The sequence below is a fragment of the Barbus barbus genome (assembly GCF_936440315.1).
Source record: "Barbus barbus genome assembly, chromosome: 39".
In the NCBI taxonomy this organism is placed as follows: domain Eukaryota; kingdom Metazoa; phylum Chordata; class Actinopteri; order Cypriniformes; family Cyprinidae; genus Barbus; species Barbus barbus.
Genome location: NC_136717.1, coordinates 9889433 through 9915223, shown reverse-complemented (window position 1 = coordinate 9915223; position 25791 = coordinate 9889433). Strand labels below are relative to the sequence as shown.

The 25791-nt window shown below is 34.5% G+C and overlaps 1 protein-coding gene across 2 annotated transcripts in view; it reads left to right on the top strand.

Moving 5' to 3' along the window:
• LOC306858673 (scm-like with four MBT domains protein 2) overlaps positions 1 to 23629 on the top strand; it is a 47940-nt gene extending 24311 nt beyond the window's left edge. For both annotated transcript variants that reach the window (XM_079399305.1, XM_079399304.1), the window contains 17 exons: positions 2866 to 2954; positions 4576 to 4819; positions 8380 to 8477; positions 8590 to 8691; positions 8817 to 8964; positions 11317 to 11399; positions 12602 to 12728; positions 12888 to 13001; positions 14258 to 14300; positions 14508 to 14566; positions 14677 to 14816; positions 15096 to 15205; positions 16846 to 17021; positions 17214 to 17377; positions 18551 to 18811; positions 18935 to 19063; positions 22204 to 23629. In XM_079399305.1, the coding sequence (XP_079255431.1) occupies positions 2866 to 2954; positions 4576 to 4819; positions 8380 to 8477; positions 8590 to 8691; positions 8817 to 8964; positions 11317 to 11399; positions 12602 to 12728; positions 12888 to 13001; positions 14258 to 14300; positions 14508 to 14566; positions 14677 to 14816; positions 15096 to 15205; positions 16846 to 17021; positions 17214 to 17377; positions 18551 to 18811; positions 18935 to 19063; positions 22204 to 22344 (2228 nt within the window). In that variant the 3' untranslated portion in view covers positions 22345 to 23629. The remainder of the gene's footprint in view (positions 1 to 2865; positions 2955 to 4575; positions 4820 to 8379; positions 8478 to 8589; positions 8692 to 8816; positions 8965 to 11316; positions 11400 to 12601; positions 12729 to 12887; positions 13002 to 14257; positions 14301 to 14507; positions 14567 to 14676; positions 14817 to 15095; positions 15206 to 16845; positions 17022 to 17213; positions 17378 to 18550; positions 18812 to 18934; positions 19064 to 22203) is intronic.
• Positions 23630 to 25791: the final 2162 nt, after the last annotated feature.

Below are 25791 nucleotides of genomic sequence, written 5' to 3'. Positions count from 1 at the left end.
GCTGTATCGAACTGCCGAAAAGCGAACTTCATTTCAGCCTGATTTTGTTCGAAATGACGTCATATCAGTTTGTTTTTCGATTTCGTTTGAAGTATATCAGAGCCTTTAACCAGTTGCTTATTAGCGTGCCTATTATTAACATATTGGCTGTTTATTAATACTTCTAAAGCACATATTCTGCATGACCATATTCAACGCTATCTCACGACCAATTCGTACGTATTTTACGAGGTGGCTAATTCGTACGAATTCATACGAATGACAGGTATGTTTTGGAGTGGGGTTAGGTGTAGGTAATTTGTACAAATTTATACGAATTGTGCAACTCTTAAAATACGTACAATTTGGTAAATTGAATTTGTACGAGTGAGGTCATACGAATTAGTATGAATTAGCCAACTCATAAAATATGTACGAATTGCCGTGAGATCGGGCTGGCATATTCTACATCCCTAATCCTACCCAATACTTAAACTTAACAACTACTTTACTAACTATTAATAAGCAGCACAATAGGAGTTTATTAAGGAAAAAGTCATTAATGATTGGTTAATAGCGAGAATTGGACCTTAAAATAAAGTGTGACCAAAAAAAAGTTGCATTGCAGAAGTAAAATGTGTTTCAAACACCACTTCTACCAATGGAATAAGCTGAAGCAATTGTATATGTAATAAATGTATAATAATCGTATCACAATACATTCTCTGAAAATCTTCTGGTGAAGGTTATCAAGTTTTAAGGATTTATTTTAGGAATTATCTAGTAGCTATTTACAGCAAACAAGTCAAATATATTGATTCATGTCGTGTTGTTTATCTGATAGATAGACAGACAGATAGACAGACAGACAGACAGATAGACAGATAGACAGATAGATAGATAGATAGATAGATAGACAGACAGACAGACAGACAGACAGACAGACAGACAGACAGACAGACAGACAGACAGATAGACAGATAGATAGATAGATAGATAGATAGATAGATAGATAGATAGACAGACAGACAGACAGATAGATAAAACTTATTAAATGAATCCTCTTCAACAAAAAGATGATCTTTCCTTAAAAATATATATTTATCAGTAGTATTATTGGCCTTAATTAATAAACTTTTTTTTTTTTTTAATATATTTTTAAATCAAATATAAATCATAAATCAAATTTTGTGTTAGTATGACAGTTGGCATAGTATATTATTACATTTAACTGTGATTTGTTTGGCTTATTCTTGCATATTGGTATATTTTAAAATGTTGGGACTGAATTTACTTTAAGCCTTTATGCATACAAAAAAATCCAATTGTTGGCCCTACCCCCATCTGTCTGTGTCTCTCTCTCTTGCTCTCACTCTGTCTTTGTTTACTCAAATCCTCCGTCAGGGCAGAGATCACACCCTCGTGAGTGGTATCATGTGTTATTGAGTGAAGCAGTCATGACGTAACAGGGCAGAGACAGTATTTGGCTCTCAGAGTCAAGCTAGCAGTCAGCAACCACGCTGAGAACTTCAGCAATGTGAATTATGCTGATGCTAACGTACAGTTTTGTGCGAACGGTGCACAACGCGTCATGATTAATGTGTTGTTATTCTTCTGTAACGCGTAACTAACTAGCACTTCTCTCTGTGGAGGTACAATTATGCAGAAAACAGGATGTTTAGGCCTGTGTGGATGCTAAAATGCAGGAACTGACTTCTCGTTATATACATTCGTAATACATATATGAATATTTTATGTGGACACCATGGGGCAGGAAGTTGGAAGATGTTTGAGAGAGGAAGTCTATTAAATGGCGTATTCATAAATCTGTGGATGTAGACTGATGTTTGAAATGAGTACAGTTGATGTTTTTCTTCACACATTTTTAACATGATTTAGGCTACTGAAAAATGTGTAACAATAGTTTGTAAAAAACCTTGTCAGGCATATTTAGAACAAGAATCATTAGATGAAATATTTAAGGACCACAGTGCAGCCCCAAAATATTAATTGTTTTAAATCTTTGACAGTATCATTCTAACCATTTTACCCATTTGACAGCAACAAGTTTTTAATCATTTAAATTGTAATACAATTTAGGGCCAGTTTTACTAAGCACAAGAGCGCAATTCCAAAACAGCACCGATGTGCGTGGAAAATTCTGCGTCGTGGTTTGCTGACAACGCGCAAATGAAAGAACACAAACGCAACATCTCATTTCCATAATGACCAATGCGATCTACCAAGCGTAACGCAAAATAGCGAAGGATGTGTTCGGATTCGGATTATGTGTTCTTCTGGCATTCAAAATAAATTAATACGTGTGGAAAAAATCCTCTCCCTTCTACCTAGCAACAACCAATGCAGCCATTTCAAGCGCAAAACAGTTTAAGACATGCTTTTATTAGCCGTTAAATAATGGCGCAAATACCAGTAATTTGACAAGCGCAAACGTTAGTAAATTTATGAGTAACTAGTAAAAATAAGATGTTATGCTAAATGGCGATGGAATATTATTTCATCCATATTTTGTCATTTTATTATTTTAAGTTATTTGAAACATTAAAGTAGACATTTGTATTTAATATACTTCCTATGTATATAAAACCACAAAAATTGGACATTGCATCAATGGGGTACGAACGAGAAAATAAAGCCAGAAAATAAAGAGCTGTAATATTAATTTAAATATTAATAGAGATTACTATTACTGTAAAAGCCACACACACACACACACACACACTCCTGTCAGTCATACACATGGTAGATACTATCAAACAGCAACATAATGCATCAGTTCCAGATGCAAAAGTGTGGAATTGTCTGTGAATTTGAATTTATATTGTGAAAAATTCATTACACCTCTTCTTTCTTGATCTGTTTCAGCTATTAAAGAGAAGCACAGTGACTGGACTGAGTTTCTCATCAAAGAGCTCACAGGTTCACGGACGGCACCTGCAAACCTGCTTGAAGGGGTGAGAATGAGATTTGTGTGTATTTTACACTCATATGTTAAGTGTGCAAAAGTAAGCATTCTTAACAATTAACAAACCGTTAAACAAAAAGTGCCAAACATCATACATAGATAGTGACAGATAAATTTGTGCCAAAATACCACAATGCTGCATGTTTATTACTACTTTTGGGCAGTAACCCACCAGTTAAAAACCACTGAATAATGGTGAAAGGAAAAAATGGAATGTGCTTTAATCAGGATAGATGGCGTATTTCATTTGTTGTGAATAAAAACAAGAATATAATGTAAAAGATCATGTGATGGGGCTTGTGCAACAAAACAACATTTCCTGTCATTGTAATTGCAAGACAATAGTAGTTATGAAAAACACACCTAACGTCAGGCTTTTACTTTTCACTGTTAACATTATAATAACTTAACAAACATTATATAATGCTTAACAGATCATTAGTGAATATGTATTTACATAGCTAGAAATATGAGAATATGCTTGTTAATGTTTACTGATGTACTTATTAAACATTATCTAATGATTTATCCAGAATTATTTAATGAAAATTGAAACTCATTACATTTTCAATTCATATAATCCTGCACTCATCTGCAAATGATTTTGACAAATGGTTTACGAGTAAAATCTTCAAACAATATATAGTGCTTAACGGATGATTAGTTAATGTTTACAAAAGTGAAGTTATTCAACTTTCCGTTCATACAATCATGCACTTTTTAAACATCTTCAAATGATTTTAACAGCAATTATACAATGATTACAAGTTTATTTGTTAATGTACTTTTGAATGCTAACAAATGACCTAATGCTCTTTTTTTACATTTACAAATTTTGTGAGAAACAGCTTAATTAGTCATTTTAAGAACTTCAAAAACTGTTCATGTAAACATATTTATTAACTCAATCACAGTCTGTAAAGATCATATATTTGGTCTTCGTTTGTTGTGTATACTTCTACTATTTTCATATCTTAACAAATCATTTATTAATTATTTGTTCATGTTTTTTTGCAGTACCCAATCTAAAGTAGAAACTATTCATCATTTGTAAATGTTTATAAATGTTTACTAATCTTTTAGTATCGTTATGGGCATTGGACTTTTAGCTGCTGTAACAACATTTGTGTAAAAGTTGGTTAGTTATATTTAGATAAATGCTTGCTAAAGCCATAACAGGCATTGTAATTTGGGTGCAAAACATGCTTTTATTGCCTCAACACTGATATTAGCATATACTGTATATCATAAACAGGATATTCCTTGAATCATTCATCAGGAGGAGAAAATAAACCAGTTTTTAAGAAAATACTTCATTAATCATTTATCAAAACAATGTAATATATACAGACTGAACCATGTTATAGTAAATCGCACATCTCTTATAGTAATCAAATGAATCCCAGAACACTTTTGAGCCCTTAACCCACCCTTAAACCAATTCACACCACCAAACTTGTCTCTAACCTTACCCGTATCAGAAGTACATTAACAAAAGCTTTTAATAATTGCATAAAATCTGTTCAAATCATTGCAGATTGTCAAATGAAATTGTCAAACAATTTAGTTAAATGAATAATATTCTTTGTCTCTCTTTTCTCTCATCTTAGCCATTAAAAGGCAAAAACACAGTGGATCTGATTGTGGTTGGCTGTATTTTGGAGGTGCGTGATGCCTTTGAACCCAGCGTGTACTGGGCGGCACGAGTCCAGTGTAACGTCGGCGGACGTTTATGCCTCAGCTATGTTGGATTAAATGATTCAGCCCACAACATGTGGATGTTCTACCTTGACACCAGGCTTCGCCCCCTGGGCTGGGCCAAAGAGAATAATCTATCATTGAAACCACCCACAGGTGAGAGTATGAACCTATATTTGATCTTTATAGTCAGTGTTAATACATTGCATTATTAAGATTAACTGTAGACTAAATGTAAATTAAAAAATAATATAAATTCAATTTTATAAAATGAACCATGACCTCTACTTTTCTTCTCAAATATTCATTCAAAGTTTTGAGCTGCAGCAGCGCAGTTCATAGTCATGCATTTTGTCTTGAGGCTTCCCCTCCTGTATGCAAATTATTCCAATACACAATTGCCAAGTTCTATGTGCAGCCTATCTGGCTTCCGCACTCTAATTATAATGGATCTGAATTCACATTTCCCTAAAGGAAACCTTGCAAATAAATTCAAAAACTTGTTCAGACATGTTCTCTCGTGATCTTGCCTTTCTATCAGATATGCTTATGTAATGTATATAAGGAATAACTGATGATGACAGTTGAAAATGAATGCACACCCACTGTGGTAATGCAGTGCTTTTTTTACATCTGAGGTATGCATTCAATTTAATTAATTCAGTGGGCAGTCAGAAATCAGTTATTCAACTTACATGTTTATCTCAAGACATTTTTCAGGCTGCTACTAGTTCAAAAGCATTGCTTTAGAATTTGTATTGATGACTGTTTCTAAGCAGTTATTTTGAGAAGAAGGAGTGATCGGGTATGTGTGATTGCCCATGTTTGCTGTGGCTCTTAGCACTGCTGAGAAGCAGCAATGCCACAAATATCAAAGTAATTAGTTTAAGTACATTTCTCAGAAGCAAGGTGTTAGCATCAAAATGTTTTGCTTTTTAGTAGAAAAACTATTTTGGTTGCATCGCAGGATGGATGGATGGATAAAAGTACAGAATGACAGATGAATGGATGGATAGAAGTACAGAATGATGGATGGATTGAAGGATGGATAGAAGTACAGAAGGATGGATGGATAGATGGATGGATAAAAGTACAAAATGATGGATGGATGGAAGTACAGAATGATGGATGAATAAAAGTACTGAATGATGGATGGATAGAAGTACAGAAGGATGGATGGATGAATGGTAGAAGTACAGAATGATGGATGGATGGAAGAAGTACACAATGATGGATGATGGATAGAAGTACAGAAGGATGGATTGATAGAAGAAGTACAGATGGATGGATGGAAGTACAGAATGATGGATGGATGGATTGATAAAAGTACAGAATGATGGATGGATCGATGGATGGATAAAAGTACATAATGATGGATGGATGGATGGATGTATGGATGTATGTATGTATGGATGGATGGATAGAAGTACAGAAAGATGGATGGATGGATAAAAGTACAGAATGATGGATGGATGGATAAAAGTACATAATGATGGATGGATGGATGGATGTATGGATGTATGTATGTATGGATGGATAAAAGTACAGAAAGATGGATGGAAAAAAGTACAGAATGATGGATGGATGTATGGATGGATGGATAGAAGTACAGAAAGATGGATGGATGGATAAAAGTACAGAATGATGGATGGATCGATGGATGGATAAAAGTACAGAAAGATGGATGGATAGAAGTACAGAAGGATGGATGGATGAATGGTAGAAGTACAGAATGATGGATGGATGGAAGAAGTACACAATGATGGATGATGGATAGAAGTACAGAAGGATGGATTGATAGAAGAAGTACAGATGGATGGATGGAAGTACAGAATGATGGATGGATGGATTGATAAAAGTACAGAATGATGGATGGATCGATGGATGGATAAAAGTACATAATGATGGATGGATGGATGGATGTATGGATGTATGTATGTATGGATGGATGGATAGAAGTACAGAATGATGGATGGATGGATTGATAAAAGTACAGAATGATGGATGGATGGAAGTACAGAATGATGGATGAATAAAAGTACTGAATGATGGATGGATAGAAGTACAGAAGGATGGATGGATGAATGGTAGAAGTACAGAATGATGGATGGATGGAAGAAGTACACAATGATGGATGATGGATAGAAGTACAGAAGGATGGATTGATAGAAGAAGTACAGATGGATGGATGGAAGTACAGAATGATGGATGGATGGATTGATAAAAGTACAGAATGATGGATGGATCGATGGATGGATAAAAGTACATAATGATGGATGGATGGATGGATGGATGTATGGATGTATGTATGTATGGATGGATGGATAGAAGTACAGAAAGATGGATGGATGGATAAAAGTACAGAATGATGGATGGATGGATAAAAGTACATAATGATGGATGGATGGATGGATGTATGGATGTATGTATGTATGGATGGATAAAAGTACAGAAAGATGGATGGAAAAAAGTACAGAATGATGGATGGATGTATGGATGGATGGATAGAAGTACAGAAAGATGGATGGATGGATAAAAGTACAGAATGATGGATGGATCGATGGATGGATAAAAGTACAGAAAGATGGATGGAAAAAAGTACAGAATGATGGATGGATGTATGGATGGATGGATAGAAGTACAGAAGGATGGATGGATGGGTAGAAGTACAGAATGAAGGATGGATGGATAGAAGTACAGAAGGTTGGATGGATGGATGGATGGATGGATGGATGGATGGATAGAAGTACAGAATGATGTATGGATGGATGGATAAAAGTACAGAATGATGGATGGATGGATAGAAGTACAGAAGGTTGGATGGATGGATAGAAGTACAGAAGGTTGGATGGATGGATGGATGAGTGGATGGATGGATGGATGGATGGATAGAAGTACAGAATGATGTATGGATGGATGGATAAAAGTACAGAATGATGGATGGATGGATAGAAGTACAGAAGGTTGGATGGATGGCTGGATGGATGGATGGATGGATAGAAGTACAGAATGATGTATGGATGGATGGATAAAAGTACAGAATGATGGATGGATGGATGGCTAGAAGTACAGAAGGTTGGATGGATGGATAGAGTACAGAATGATGGATGGATGGATAGAGAGAAGTACAGAATGATGGATGGATGGATGGATAAAAGTACAGAATGATGCATGCATGGATGGATGGATGGATAAAAGTACAGAATGATGAATGGATGGATGGATGGATGAATGGATAGTAGTGCAGACAGAGCGATAGACAGAATGACAGAATGATAAAACGCTGGGCAGGATGGACAGAGGGATGAGTAATTGGCTGAATAAATATTTGGATGGATGAAAAAAGACTTATTTATAGATAAATGGATGGAAAATTGCATGAATTGTTGGTTAAATCAATGGATGGATGGAAGGTTGGATGAATAACTATGTGGATGGATGAATATATAAAATCACTTGATGAACTGATAAATGGATGATAAATGGGAGAATATTTGGTTAAATGGATGGGTGGAGTGATGAATAACTGGATGGATGTGTAGGTGGAGGATGGCCAGATAAATATGTGGATGGATGGACAGTTATGTGTATGTACAGTATGGATGATGGATGGATTGATATGTGGTTGAGTAAATGGATGGATGGATGAACAGTTGGGTGAATAGATAGGTGCATAGATGGATGGATGAGCTTGTGTTTCTCTCTTTCTCTTTCAGATCTGTGTGATTTGAAGAGCAGCTCAGAATGGACCGAAGCTTTAGATGAAGCCACAACTGAAGCCTTGAAAAGTCCCCTTCCACTGGAGGTCTTCAAGGTGTGTGCGTGTGTGTGTGTGTGTGTGTATGTTTTGGGAAAGTTAGAGCAATGTTTTACACAAAGCTCTTGATAACTGTCACAACTGATATCTGTATGTGTGTGTGTTTCAGGATCACGCTGACCTGAGCACACACTCCTTCAGGGCAGGAATGAAGCTTGAAATGGTGTCACCCATGGAACCCTTCCACATCTGCCCTGTGTCTGTAACTAAAGTACGCTTTTTCACACACACACACACACACTAGATGAAGGGTTATTATGTTAGAGGTTATAATTATTAGCAACCTACCCTGACATCAGTCTCTCTCTGTCTCACACATGTCTCTCTGTTCTGCAGGTCTATAATGAATACTACTTTCAGATCACAATTGATGACCTCACAGCTGAAGCCACGCCCACTCCTGTGGTGCGCCACGCTGATTCGCTGGGCATCCTGCCAGTGCAGTGGTGTCTGAAGAATGGTGTTGGACTGGAGAGGCCACAAGGTGTGTGTGACAGTGTTAATGGGATGTTTGCACTATTAAATTCATATTCACTTAACACGAGTCTTTATCAAAGCTGTTTGCCTCTTATCTCAATTTTATTTTCAGTTTAGTGTGCTTTATTGGTATGTATTTGTATTGCCAAGGCATTTGCACTGCTGAAGCAGATAATGGAATTTTCAAAAACATTGAAATATAATAATAATAATAATAGAAAATAGTCAGAAATACAAATAATGTATAAAGAATAAATGTGAATGTTAATATAAAATAATAAAAATCTAATGACATTACCTGTCATTACACTGTCATAAAATTATTTATTTATATATATATATATATATATATATATATATATATATATATATATATATATATATATATATACAGCCAAAAATATCGGCACCCTTGCAATTCTGTCAGAAAATGCAACACTTCTCTCAGAAAATTGTTCCAATTGCAAATGTTTTGATATTCATGTGCTTATTGTTTTTTGTTTGCACTGCAACAACACAAAAAAAACTGAGAAGAAAAGTCAAACTTGATAAAATTTCACACAAAACTCAAAAATTGACTGGACAAAATTATTGGCACCTTGTCAAAATGGTAAGAAATAATTGCTTTTCAAGCATGTGATGCTCCTGTAATTTGTATTTAGACACACCTGTGGCAAGTAACAGGTTGTGGGAAATATAGTAATCACATTTCAAACCAGTTAAAATGGAGAAAAGTTGTCTCAACCTTTGTGTTGTGTGTCACACTGAGCATGGAGAAAAGAAAGAAGTGTAAAGAGTTGTCTGTGGATTTGAGAGAAAAAACTGGAAAAACATGCACAATCTCAAGGCTACAAGTCCATCTCCAGAGATCTTAATGTTCCTGTGTCCATTGTGCGTAATATCATCTAGAGGTTTACAGCCCATGGCAGTGTAGCTAACCTCCCTGGACGTGGACGGAAGCAAAATGAAGTGAAGGATTGTTCGAATGGTGGATAAAGAACCCTGATTAACTTCCAAACAAATTCAAGCTGATCTGCAGACACAGGGTACAACAGTGTCAGCTCGCACTATCCGTCGCCATCTGAATGAAAAGGGACGCTATGGTAGGAGACCACTGCTGACACAAAGGCATAAAAAAGCAGGACTGGAGTTTGCCAAAACTTATGTGACAAAACCACAATACTTCTGGGAGAACGTACTGTGGACAGATGAGACAAAAGTAGAGCATTTTGGCAAAGGACATCATGGCACTCTTTACAGAAAAAGAAAGAAGGCCTTCAAAGAAAAGAACACAGTCCCTACAGTCAAACATGGTGGAGGTTCAAAGATGTTTTGGGGTTGCCTTACTGCTTCTGGCACTGGAGGCCTTGACTGTGTGAAAGGTATCATGAAATCTTATGATTACCAAAGAATTTTGGGGCACAACGTAGTGGCCAGTTTTAGAAAGCTGCATCTCCACCAGAGGTCATGGGTCTTCCAGCAGGACAATGACCCGAAACACACTTCAAAAAGCACTCAGAAATGGTTACAAACAAAGCGCTGGAAAGTTCGGAAATGGCCAGCAATGAGTCCAAATCTGAATCCCATAGAACACCTGTGGAGAGATCTCAAAACAGCAGTTAGGAGAAGTCTGTATGACCTGCAGCAGTTTGCAAAAGAAGAGTGGTCCAAAATTCCAGTAGAGAGGTGTAAGAAACTCGTTCATGGTTACAGGAAGCGATTGATTTCAGTTATTTTTTCCAAAGGAGGTGCTACCAAATATTAAGCTAAGGGTGCCAATAATTTGGGTTCTGTGTGGAATTGTATCAGATTTGAATTTTCTCCTCTGTTTTTTAGTGTTACAAATTCTTCAAATAATATTTATTTATTATAATATGTATTATTTGTTGTGTGTCTATATATATTAATATAACATTAATAATAATAATAATATTTTCAGATCAGTGTGCTTTATTGACAGGAAGGTATTGTATTGACAATGTACTTGCATTTCTGCAGCAGAGACTGAATGAATAAATGATGAAAGAAAGAAAGAATTTAAAAATATATATATATAAATATTAATATAAAATCTAATGACAGATTACCTATTTTTATATTTATACTATTTCTATATAACATCAATACTACTACTGCTACTACTACTACTATTAATAATAATAATAAATCAAAAAATATATCAATATATCAAAAAAAGTAATCAAGGCTAAAAGAAACATGAAAATAGAGTACAAATGATATAGTACAACCAAACTATATTTGCTCATAATATGTCTCTCTCTGTTTCTCTCACTCGCTCTGCCTCTCTTATCATCTCTCCATCTCATTTGGTTTTTCTCAATGTCTCATTTTCTGTCAGGTTTTGAGTCACAAGACTTTGACTGGGCGGACTATCTCAAACACACTGGCGCTGAAGCTGCTCCAGATGTGTGTTTCCCAAACGTGAGGCACTTTCTCTCAATGATTCCCCCCCCCCCCCCCCCCAGAGCTGCCTCGTCTTCAGATGACCATGTGTGTGGTTTGATGGTGTCTGAATGAGGCTTTGGGGATTTCTTCTTAATTAGATAAAGTCTGATGACAGCCTGCCAACTGCTGGGTTTCCCCATTGCGATGTTGGTGACATTGACACACACAAGATGCCAAAAGATTGTTTTGTTTTTTTTAGAGAAATACCCCTCCCCTCTTGTGTTTCCCGTTCCTCTATAGTTCAAAGTTGACTATGATCAACATAGTCAGGAACTATAAATTATGATGATTTCCTGGCAAGGGATACACTTCCTAAAATATATGAGTTTATATAGTTATATAAGTAATATATTTTTTTTTTTTGGTTAAACAGTATAATATATGAATAAATACATAAATAAAAAATTGTGTAAAGACAATATGTACAACTATTAGAAAATCTGGAATCTGAGGGTCCAAAAAAAATCGAAATATTGAGAAAATTGCCTTTAAAGTTGTCCAAATTAAGTTCTTAGCAATGCATATTACTAATCAAAAATTAAGTTCTGATATATTTACAGGAGGGAATTTACAAAATATCTTCATGGAACATGATCTTTACTTAATAGCCTAATGATTTTTGGCATAAAAGAAAAATTTATAATTTTGACCCATACAATGTATTTGTGAATATTGCTAGAAATATACCCCAGTGACTTAAGACTGGTTTTTAGTTTTACATAAAAGATACATCTTTTCATAAAATCAACATATTTAGTCTCAGACTTCCTGCGGAGCTCCTATCTCTGACATGTAAACTAAGGTTAATTAATGACATTAATTAATGTTTTGCATCATAAATGTTACTAGACACTCACAGCTGAAACACTGTGTTGACAAATCAGCATCCTGGAATTTTAAAGCCCATCAAATTCCACTAATTATGTTGGAATTCAAGACAAAAGCTGTGACTTTGTTGTTTATTTTGCACCAATTATCGGAGATAAATGGTGATTGGTTTTATAAATCTGTTTGCCATTATTTCGGAGGATTCATTTAAACTTTTGTGTAAAAGAAACTATTTTCCTTGACTGTATCTACCTCATTATCCAGTTTGTTTGTACTTATTGTGATATGCATAGTTTTATGTAATTGGACGCTTCTCCAATGACCTATTTTTCTGCGTTGTGTGTGATCAGGCATCCCAGAGCAGGGGCTTCTGTAAGGATATGTGGCTTGAAGCCGTGAATCCACTCCAACCTTCTGAACTCTGCGTCGCTCGCATCACTCAGGTCAAAGGTCGGCTTCTCTGGCTCAGACTGGAAGGTAGGACTAAATAGAGCACATACTGTATGTTGACCATCTTTGCGTATTATTTAATAGAAATCTTTCGAGGCCATGGTCTTGCAGTGAATACCAAAATATATGACACACTGATATATTGTTGACATGGTTTTCACCTCTGCTCTCTGTCTTTGTTTTTAGGTCTGACTAAGCCGCAACCAGATTGCATAGTGGATGTTGAGAGTATGAATATCTTCCCTGTGGGCTGGTGTGACGCTAACGGCTATCCGCTAACACATTTACTAAAGACAGTCTGTGAGTGTCAAGTACTGATGGTTTCTTATATGTCTGTATAAATAGTATATATGTGTGTGTGGTGTGTGTTTGTGTGTGCATGTATGTATGTATGTATATATTTATACACTGCCCTCCAAAAGTTTGGAAACACCCCAACCTTCCTAAACCTTCCAACAAGACAATGACCCCAAGCACACTTCCAAGCTGTGCAAATCCTATTTGGAGAGGAAACAGTCAGCTGGCATCATGTCTGTCATGGAATGGCCTCCCCAATCACCCGACCTCAACCCAATTGAGCTACTATGGGAGGAACTGGACCGTGATGTCCGTAATAAGTGTCCAACCAGTGTGAATCATCTTTGGGCAATCCTTCAGGAGGCTTGGAGTAATATATCAAGTCAATGTTTGAATAAACTGACAGCTCGGATGCCCAGATTATGCAGAGCTGTAATAGCTGCTAATGGAGGATATTTAGATGAATCAAAAATTTAAGTTTTTTTCTATGTATTAACTGTTTATGTAATAAAATATGTTTTCATAGTTTGTGTTGTCCGCTATCAGTGCAAAATTATCACAAATTAAAAAGGATTCATGCCAATATTGTCCAAAACCCCACTTTTCTAAGTTTCCAAACTTTTGGAGGGCAGTGTATATATATATAGAATATTTTCAGAATATGTTCTAAATCCACTGTATATTTTTTGTACACTATAAGAAAAAAAATCAGTAGAAAAGTGGAAAACAGTTTCATGTTTTTCAACTTTAACCCTAAAACAAAACACAATGCAATGTGAAATTCAAAATACGGAAAAAAAAACAATACAGGAAATTCCTTAATATTAACACATTATTTTTGCAGATTTTCTTTGACTGTATTCATGCACTAAAATATTTAATTGTTCATACATTGCTATTTGTAAATGCCATTTTTATAAAAAAATCTTGTATAGTAAAACTGGAAAATTGATGGAAATTCTCTGGGGCAATGTGAAAAAGGGATTTTTACCAATGAGATCAGTGCAACCTCATGACAATATACTGTAAACCAAGACAACTTTAATAAGACATGTTGTAAGTCATTTGTCATTGATAGTAATACAGTAATAACAGCTCTCACTTTTACATAAACAGTGCATATCTTACTCTGCTCTTTCAAAGCAAACCAAACAAGATTTTTCATAATTTCATGGCATTTTCAGAGAACAAAGAAAAATCCTTTCCAGAGAAATTTCCCTATTCTCCCCAGTGAGTCATGCTTTTGTATGGTATTTCAGGTTTGCCTCAGAAGAAGATTGCCGTTGTTCAGCCTGAGAAACAGTGAGTAGATATATTCATGGACATTTTAACAATGAGCCTTTGTGTTTATTTTGCCAGAAACTGTGGGACTTTTTACCTAAATAGGTCATGAATGTGACTCATCTACTGTTTTGAAAATATATGTTGATGCTGTATTTTTGATAATTGCTGTAGTTTTGAATAGGATGGCAATACCATGATTTAGATTGATTGATTGATTGTTTTTAGGTTGGCCCCCTCACAGCCTCATGATGCCCCTCTTAACCTGTGCTCATCCATGGATACAGGTTTACTAAATATTCTACCAATAATATCATTTTAATTCATGTCACATAAACATTGTCTAAGCAATTCAATTTTGCGCTAATATTGCTAATCTACTCTGTGTGTTATCTAGGGTTGGTGAATGGAAAATACTGTTGTTCTCAGCTCTTCATCAACCACCGCTGTTTCTCTGGTCCGTATCTCAACAAAGGCCGAATCGCTGAGTTACCAAAGGCTGTTGGGCCCGGAAAGTGTGCTGTAGTCCTCAAAGAGGTACAGCCCTCTCTGACTTTTTGCAAATAATATGAAGAATTTTAGATTTTTCAAATTTACATGAATGTACAGAATAAAGAAAAGTGTAGATACTGAATAATTACAGTTCTACATTAACATGGGGTAATAAAAGTTATGCATGCACAATAATAATAGAAGTAAAAGAATAGTTGCCCACTAGCTGTGTGTTGGTATGTTTGAATATTTGTTGATATTTATGTAACATGATTCATTAAACGAACATTATGATGTATTCACTGTGATGGTATTTTCACACAGATTCTGACAATGTTAATAAACTCGGCGTATAAACCCGGCCGTGTGCTCAGAGAGCTGCAGATGGTGGAAGACCCACAGTGGAACTGTCAGGAGGAAACCCTGAAAGCCAAGTATGAACACACACACGTTCATGTTTACTTAGTTAGACAACTAAACTTAACCATAACAGAATATGTTTTGTATTTGTAGAATTAAAAAGATTTATAAATCTATTTTTTAAAACAACGACATCAAATACAGGTTTTGTATCTTCTTATGACAAAACAAATAATCAGATGAATGTAATTGTGCTCTTGTATGTGGAAATATCTTTTAATAGTTTTTTTTTTATATAAATTGTTTGTTAGTAGCTAATATTCATTCTTTTTTTTTTTTTTGAACAATTCATTATTTTTGTTGATTCAGTTGAAGTCACTCAACTATAATAGATGATTGTTTCGGGGAAAAACTGTGTGGTTGGAACAATATAATAATAATAATTCATGTAAGTGAAAGTGAAAGTGAAGTGTGGCCAAGTATGGTGACCCATACTGGGAATTTGTGCTCTGCATTTAAGCCATCCAAGTGCACACACACACCGTGAACACACACCCGGAGCAGTGGGCAGCCAATGCTGCGGTGCCCGGGGAGCAGTTGAGGGTTCGGTCCCTCGCTCAAGGATCTCACCTCAGTCGTGGTATTGAGGGTGAAGAGAACACTGGACATTCACTCCCCCCACCAACAATTCCAATTCTATCCGACTCGAACCCGCGACCTTCGGGTTACCAATCCGGCTCTCAATCAATTAGGCCACGACTGCCCAATAATAATAATTATTATTATTTTATTTACTTTTCTAAATAAGATTGTGAACAATTCTATTCAGTATTTTTACTATAATTAACAATTAATAACAGTTGACACATTCTATACAATGATTGAAAAGAGAGTGAAATAATCACAATTTTATTTAAAAAAATGTACTACTTTTGTATGGAATCCCGTTTCTGACATGGTAAAAAAAAACACGATTGCCACTTTTTATCTCACAGTTCTGACTTTTTCCTGGCAATTGTCTTAAATGTCACAATTCTGACTTTTCTTCTCAAAATATAAGTTTGTATCTTGCAATTCTGACATTTTATCTTAGAATTCTGAGTTAATACCTTGTCATTTTTAGACTTGCAAGACGTTTTCATAAGAATTTTGAGTTCATATCTTTTTTACACAGATTTGCGACTTTATTACTATTACTGGCTTTCTCAAAATCCTAATTTTTCTCAGAATTGCAAACATGCAATTACGCAATTTTATAAAGCAAAATTCTGAAATACAAACTCACAAGTCAGAGTTGTGAAATGTTAACTTGCAATTGCGAGATAAACTCACAGTTCTGAGAAGAAAAGTATCGTAAGATGTAAACTTACAATTGCGAGAAAGGAAGTCAGAATTTAGAAAAAAAAACATTTGAAATTCCGTGGCGGAAACAAGTTTTCCGTACTTTTGTCTAATGACTTAAGCGTATTATTTCTTAAAAAGACTTTCCGATACTATTGAGTCTGTGTGCGTGTGTAATTCTAAAAGCAAAAATATTACTGAAAAATTAGCCAACATTCAAGTGCATTGATAATGAACAGAGAGCTGTCCTTCATTTGCATAATGAGATTTTAAGCCAGCTGATTAGCATAGTCATGTGTATGTGAGCCGTATATCTAAAATGTTTCATTTTCATAATGTTCTTGATGGTGGAAACACATTTGCTTGTTTATAGATATAAAGGGAAAAGCTATCGGTCCACCATGAGGATCGTCCGAACAGCAGATCAAGTGTCAGAGTTTTGTCGTCGAGTATGCGAGAGACTTCAGTGTTGTCCGAATCTTTTCGGTCCAACAATCGTGTCCGACAAGTGCCCTGAAAACTGCTTCAGTCAGACCAAGACCAAATACAGTGAGTGTTTTATTCCTCTATGGCGATGAAACGTGATGTTTGCTCTAACTTGGAATTAAAATGACATGTTTCACAAGAGCAAGGTATTATTTTCTCCAGAAACACACACAGATACACTCAAACTCACACGTTGCTCTTGCTAACTGTCAATAATTGTGTGTGTGTGTGTGTGTTCATTTATGGCTGATGTAGCATATTACAAGAAGAGGAAAGTTGGACGCCCAAGTTTAGGGGAGAATGCACAGGATGGTGACATGACCAAACCAGCACGACGCCGAAAGAAACGCAAAGCCATCTTTGTACAGAAGAAACGGCGCACTTCCATTGTGGGATACCACACCACAGAATCACCTCAGGTCTGCCAAACCAAAAACACACACTCAGAAATATTCACTTGCATCTCACTTGTAACTCCTGAGAGTAAGCAAATGCAAGCGCATATAAAAGTACATAAGTACATATGTATCCAACGACAAATTTTTGGTCTGTGCACACTAAACATAAATAGATAAACATAAATGTTGCAGGAAGTGACAAAATCACAACCAACCACAACATATTTTGTTTAATTAACTATGCAAAGCAGGTACTTTGACCAGTGGGAGGAGTCTACTGCAAAATTATTTATTTTAAATAACTGTTTAAATCAGACATTTTTTCACAGTAAAAATATCCAAACATTCTTAAAACAAGAAAAATTAATGCTTTACTTGAAGCCTTTATATATAATGCATTTTTAATCCGTGATTTTAATTATTGTAATCAAATACATTATAATACTTATCTATCACATTGTTACTCAGAACATATAATGCATTAATGCATGCATGACAACCAATTTCAGATATAACAAGGAATCTACAAATATAATGCATTTTACGTTCGGTTAAAATTATTTATGAAAATATATAATGCATTACAAACATGCATTATGAATACCTTAATAATGCATTATACATAAAGGCCTGGAATAAAGTGTTATATGAATTAAGTGTTATACTGTATCTTGAGCTTATTCTTTTCTTGTTTTAACCATATTTGTTTAATATTTAATTTTAGTTTTATGCTAAAACAACTAAAAAATTATCAGTGGGGTAATTTCACTGGGGGGTGATATTCACTGAAAATATTTTATTTATTTTTTGATAAGGATCTGCTTTCTCAACTGTTACATTACAAAAAAAACAAAACATTACAAAAATTTAGATTAACACGGAAAAGATCTGATTTATTGATGTTATTGCACATCAAACCTGGTTTAAGCAAACATGGGGTTAGTAAAATTTTGCCCACAAAAAAAATAAATAAATATGTAGTGATGCACAAAGAACTCACACAGAAACACTTTAAAATAACCAAGCAGCTTTCTGTTGATCAGCATGACGAATTTGGGGGGGGACTGATGTGAAATTTCCAATTGTGTATTCAAATTATATTTGTGGCCAAGAAATTTAGCCAAGCAATGGTAAATGTGACCACACCTTAAGATCTAGTGTAAGACTGTTCCTGTTCCTGTTTTCCTGTCACAGGATAGCGATTATTACTATGATGATGAGGAAGAAGATATTGAGGAGTGGGGCAGTGAAGTGAGTTCCAGCTCACTGCGCGAGGAGGCCTCTGCCCACTACCTCAAGGACATCCCGAGGAGAGGAAGACCACCGCGCCGTGCTGCTCTTCAGCGCAGGGCGACCCATCCAGGGCCAGAAACCACAGACAGATCCTCTCCCAGAAGAACCACACGCTCGGTTTCTTACAGCCAGAACCAGACGGCCAAAAACACACACACAAAGGTAAAACGCCTGGATAGACCTTTTGTGTGAATTATTTCCTAAATGTAATAACTTTCATTTTTAATGTATGCCTAGAGTCAAATTCTATTAGTTAAGATGAACTGTGCTTGTGTGCATATGTAGACTGAGAGTTTTGAAGAGGAAGATCGTCTGGTGTTAGAGACTAATCCACTGCAATGGAGCGTCTCTGATGTGGTTGACTTCATCACATCCACAGACTGTGCCTCTCTAGCAAAGATATTCCAAGAGCAGGTACAGTACACTAACTAACCTATCATTTGCCTACTTTATATCTAGTTATCAAGAAAATGTTTACAATAAGAAATATTATAAAATATTGGGATTGCTTATTTTATTTTAAATGTTATTTTAATGGTTGAAAATGATAGAAAGATTTAATATTGCAGACTTCTGTAAATATATATACTAAATTACATTTGTTCAGTCTTTTATGTTATTTCTGTAATTTAAATAGTCAAAGATGATGATTTTTATTTTTTGTGTAATTGTATTATTTTCATAATATTCAAATATTGAAGGATAAATTTAGAGGTATATATATGTGTATTTAATGTTTAAATTGTCAAAGATTTTTTTTATTTATTATTATTTTCTTAATTATTTTTTCTTATTTTCTTAATTTTCTCAAATACACAACTCAATTCAAAGACTAATTGTTACATTTTTTAAATAATGCAGACTTCAATTAATTAAACTTTTTTTAAATTTTGTTTTATTATTTTCATCATTTGAAATGGTCAAATATTGATTATGGTTATGCTATTTATTATTTGCATAATAATACTTGAAATAATAATAATAATAATTATTATTATTATTATTATTATTATCATCATTACTACTACTACTACAGGATATTTTAAAATCAGTGATTAAATTGTCAAAGTTTGATTATTTGTATTAGTATCCTTATTTTTTTTATTAAACTAAACAAATATATTTCTTTAATTTTAATTTCATAATTTAAAGTCAAAGATTGTTTTTTATTCTTTTTTTGTTTTTGTTATTTTTAATTGAAATCATATATATATATATATATATATATATATATATATATATATATATATATATATATATATATATATATATATATATATATATATATATATAATTTATATAATACACACAAACACACACACACATATATATATATATATATATATATATATATATATTATATATACATAATAAATATACACGGTACACACACTTTTATTTTGGATGCGATTAATCGCTTGACAACACTAATATATATATGTCACGGCCAAAAAAAAAAAAAAAATATATATATAACTGCATTGTTAATATAAGGAATTAACAATGCAGTGATATATATATATTTTTTTTTTTAATCACAAAAATCTAACCTTTCATTGGATAATAAGAATTTAAAATGGGGGGACATATCATTATGAAATAAATGTTTTTCTTTAGACACAATTATTAGCACCCCTGGAAATTCTTATGAGTAAAATATCTCTGAAGTATATTCCCATTCATATTCACAATTTGAGCACTGCAGGGTGATTATGAACATGAAATTATCCAGTCTGTTATATTCACAGAAATATAAATAGGATGGAAAACAAAGCCCAAATTCCCTTAATCATCCATCACAATGAGAAAAGCCAAATAATATATGTCTGATGTGCAGCAAAAGATAATTGAGCTTCACAAATTAGTGAAGTGGCTTTAAGAAAAGAGCTAGAGCAGTGAAAATCCCCATTTCCACCATCAGGGCAATAATTAAGAATTTCCAATCAACATAAAATGTTACAAAACTTCCTGGAAGAGGACGTGTGTCTATATCGTCCTAATGCACGGTGAGGAGGAGAGTTTGAGTGGCTAAAGATTCTCCAAGGACCACAGCTGGAGAACTGCAGAAAATAGTTGAGTCTCGGGGCCAGAAAACCTTAAAACAATTGTCAAACAGCCCCTACATCACCACATGTTGTTTGGGAGGGTTTCAAGAAAAATTCCCCTAGCTCATCCAAAAACAAACTCCAGCATATTCAGTTATCAGACACGACTGGAACTTCTAATGGGACTGGCTTCTATGGTCAGATGAAACTAAAAAATGAGCTTTTTAGCAGCAAACACTCAAGATGGGTTTGGTGAACACAGGGATAAAAAGTACCCCATGTGTACAATGAAATATACTGCTGTATTTTTGATGTTGTGGGCTTATATTTCTGCAGGAGGTCCTGGACATCTTGTTTAGACACATGGCATCATGGATTGTCAACGTTAACGCGTTAACGCATGTGATTAATCAAAAAATGTTAGCGCGTTAATATTTTTTTACGCAAATTAATCGTTTGATAAGGTTTGACCCCAACTTTTTGCCATCATCGCAGCACGGAAGGTAATATTGCCTGCATCCCAATATGCACACTATCCATCCTAAATTCTATGTGATATTAGTAATTTTCAATACTATTTAGGGCAAATAGGGTGTATAGTATGCACATTGGGACACAGAGCTACCCAAATTGTGTACCCATGTGATCACAAGAGGAAATTATTACAAACACTCGATGGTGGTTTAAAGTAAGTTCTGAGTAAAAGTGTACTAATAATCTCATAAATTGTCTTATGTATCATGATGCTAATGTTAGCTCTAATGCACCTGCAGAACAGTCCAATTCTTCTTCATAATGCATTTTATCATAATACTTCATGTAAGGTCACAAGAAAATGTTTTGTTGTATTTATTTAGAAATACTTTTGATAATAGTTGGGTAAATGTGTACTGGGATTGAAGCGATGTGGCTTGGTAAATGTTTTATTGTCAGTATAAAGGCTGATAATGGCTGAATTAAAACAAAAGTATAATAAAGATTATGTCTCATACCTTGCGGAGATGTGAAACTTTCTGTTTCCTTAAACTAGTTTGTCATGCATTCCTTTATTTCAACACATTTACAGATAAATCCTAGTATTCTAAATTTCAATCGTGATTAATCATGGTCTAGGATTATATTTAAATATTTTTGAGATCTATATTTAAATATTGCAGAGATCATTTTTTTTATTATTTTATAATTTTCATAATTTAAATAAAAAAAAGATTAGCATTACTATAATTTTTTTATATTTCTGGCTATATTAAATGGCTAATCAGTGTGCAGTCAGTATGACATCCGTGACAGAGCACATGTAGAATACATTGCTTTTTACTGAAATCAACATTTGTTTTTACTAGTGTTCTTTGTCTACTGCGGCTTAGTAATTTCTAATGCACACAGATACACCCCTAAGAATCACACATTTGCTATCAGGGTGTGCAAAACTGAAGCAAACAAGAACAAGCAAAACCGGTAAAAAATCTAATATTTATGCTAACCCAGACATCTTTTTTCCTTCTCAAGGACATTGATGGACAGGCCCTGTTGCTGCTGACCCTTCCTACAGTCCAAGAATGTATGGACCTAAAGCTCGGCCCCGCCATCAAACTCTGTCATCAGATCGAGCGAGTCAAAGTGGCCTTCTACTCCCAGTTCGCTAACTAAGCTAACCTTCTTGGTGGACGTAAATCAAAAGACACCTATATTGTACTCAGGGGATGTAAAGAGTCATTCCATCTGTCAGGAAACCTCAGGTTGCCTCATACCGAATGGATTTTTTCAGTATGAGATTTAGTCATGGAATATGACAATTTCTGCTTTCCCTGCTAAAAAAAAACACTGGTTGCTGGTTTTAGCTGGTTTGAGCTGGTCTACCTGGTCTCCCAGCCTTGTCAAGCTAGCGTTTAGACTGGATGGCCAGGTGGTCAAGTACCAAAAACCTCTTTAAAGCCATCAAGCATCCACTCTTAAAAATAAAGTTTCCAAAAGAGGTTTTTTAACAGTGATGCCATAGAAGAACCATTTTTGGTTCCCCAAAGAACATTTCAATGAACAGATCTTCTTTTTTCTTAGTGTGAAGAACCTTTTTCCACTGTTAAGAACCTTTTGTGGAATGGAAAGATTCCAAGGATGTTAAAGGTTCTTCAAGGAACCACTGATGCCAATAAAGAACCTTTATTTTTTTAAGAGTGCTGTTTTTTCAGCAGTGTGGTGAAGACAAACCAAACAATCTAGGGGAAGTTTAGGTTTGTTTGGAGTTCCAGAAGTTTCAAAAGAACGTCTCTAGTATGAAGATATCCTCCATGGAAATAATTACGCGTCTGAACTGAAAAGGCAGTTTAAATGTGAAAACCTGCAGAACTATCTGAAATTTTATTTGTCTTTTAAGACCAAATTATATTTATAATGGCGAATTATATATGAAGTATTAACTTCGGAAGTGAACTAATATATTTGTAATTTTTATTTTGTTCTGATAAACTATTTTTTATAATGTTTGTTAGGTTAGTGGCGATAAAACACCTGAAAAATCTAGATTTGGCAACTTGGGCATTATGAATTAGGGACTATGATTAATATCAAGACTGATATTTGATATAAACTTATTGTGTGAGTGGTTATATGTTGTGCGAGTATGCTGAAATGTGCATACACACAAAAATACACAACAATACACACATTTGTTTTCCCAAAACGCCTGTTGTTTGTCTAAGACATCTTTTGTTTCTCTTTACAATACAAGGGCAAGTACATTTTTGAGGAGCTGCCTTTTGTCATGGCCTATCTATATTTTATGTAAATGTCATTTTTGATCTATGAAAAATTGGATATGTTTTCTATATATATTTTTTGTTTGTAATGACTTTCATAGTGATATATTTTTTACTTCTCTGTTGTACGACACCTTGATCACAAGTAGAATGTATTAAAATTTGAGTAACTGCTGTTGAAATATTGTCTTCATCATTTGATCAATTTACTGTGCTTAAAACATTGCAATAATTCAAAATTGGCAATGTTTGAAAGACCAGAAAATATAAACTGCACCAGCTGTCCATTATTTTGACTCAATTTGTAAATACACACAAAAATGGCATAGAGTGCGCTTTCAATGGAAGTCTACACGGCAAGGCATTTTAAGGGTAACTGTTAACTAATAACTGTTGCTAAACTAATGCAGAAATGTATTTTAATGTATATTTCAGTGCCGTGCTTTGCCGCATAGACTTTCAGTCTAGTCAGTATAATTTTCTGTGGTTAATCGACATTGTGTCACAGATACTCTTCATAGGTTTTGTATTTAACCCATAACGTTCCCATAATATTAAAAATAGCTGCTTGCATAGTTTATACTTATGTTTTCCAGAGAATTTCAAACAAATGTGAACTTCACCCCAATACGAACATCATTTCCAGGAAACATTAGGCAACGTAATGTGGGCTATTTACAGCACAACCCACTCACACACTCAGCTGTTGGTCAAGGCTAAAACATGGTGATATTATATAACCATTACAGGGTTTTTTTCCATGAACATTTCTCAAATTTTACAAAGAATGTTCTTGTTTGTTAAGTATGTACAACGCTACAGCATACTTTGCATTGGCCAATCAGCATCTGCATGATTGCATAAAGTATGTTTCTGGGATGGACTCCTTCATAAGACTTACTAAAGATATTAAAAGATAACATTTCATTCCTATTTTTCGCCTTTACTTCTATGGCCTTTTTATACAGACTGTGTCAAAGCAGCTTCACAGTGAAAAACAGGAAAATAGCAGAATCAATTATGGAAACTAGAATACAATAGTGCCAATAGATCAGTGTTGGTTCATTTCAGTTCAATAACTGATCAACACTCTCACAGATGCTGCTCATGAATAGGTTCTCAGTCAGACTCAATAGAAAACACTTAATGGACATAATGTCACGCTTCATGAAATGTGAAAAAATCACTATAATTTATGGAGAGCAATGAATGGTTATTTTGTTTGTCTTGATGGCTGATCTAATGTGTACAGACAGACAGACAGACAGACAGACAGACAGACGTGTGTATATATATATATATATATATATATATATATATATATATATATATATATATATATATATATATACACACACACACACACACATCTATTTCAACCATTATACTAGCCATCAGGAGAATTGGTATAAGTGGATACAAATAAAGGAATCATTCATTGCACTTCGTAAATAATAGAAATAATTTTTTAAATATATTTTTCATGTGTGACATTTTGACCATTAAATGTTTTCTATTGAGTCTGACTGTGAACCTATTTGTATGACTGCCACTTCTCATGGTTGCCAGGCAACATAATTTCAAAGGTATGCTATGCGGCTTCACCGGTGATGTGTCTGACCATAATCGAGATATGTTTCTCATGGTTGAGGAGTCCACTTGAATTTTAGTGAGCAACATTTCAAAGACAGCATGCCTAAATGCCAAAAAAAAAAAAAAAAAAAAAAAAAACATATAAGAGCTGTTTAATATCTCAATAGTTACTCATAAATAGCAATGTCATTAAATGGGAAACAAATGAAGACTTTTGGCAGAGTGTCCAATTTATCAGATATTTCTCCAGAGGAAAAAAAAACAAAAAACACAGGTGTGTCCTAGAGTTTCAAATTAAATATTAATAATCCTTCAGAAAGTCTGTAATCAAATGTTCAATATCTCAGAATGAACTCAAAATTCTCAGAAAATTTCAAAAGATGTGAACTATACTATATCTATCTATCTATCTATCTATCTATCTATCTATCTATCTATCTATCTATCTATCTATCTATCTATCTATCTATCTATCTATCTATCTATCTATCTATCTATCTATCTATCTATCTATCACCTAACTGATAGTGTTAGTGATACTTGCAAGGAATATGTGGAGGAGTTTATCGGATTCACTCATCTTGTACCCTGGAGTCACTCCGGATTGAAGACTCTTTTCTGGCCTCTGGAGTTAATTCCTGAATGTTCTCCTACTCCGGTCCCTGAAGCTATTAATCTGTTCGTTCCTGTTCCAGAGCCCAGTGATGAATGCGTTCCTGTCTCCGTCTCCCGCCTGGATTCCCTAGCC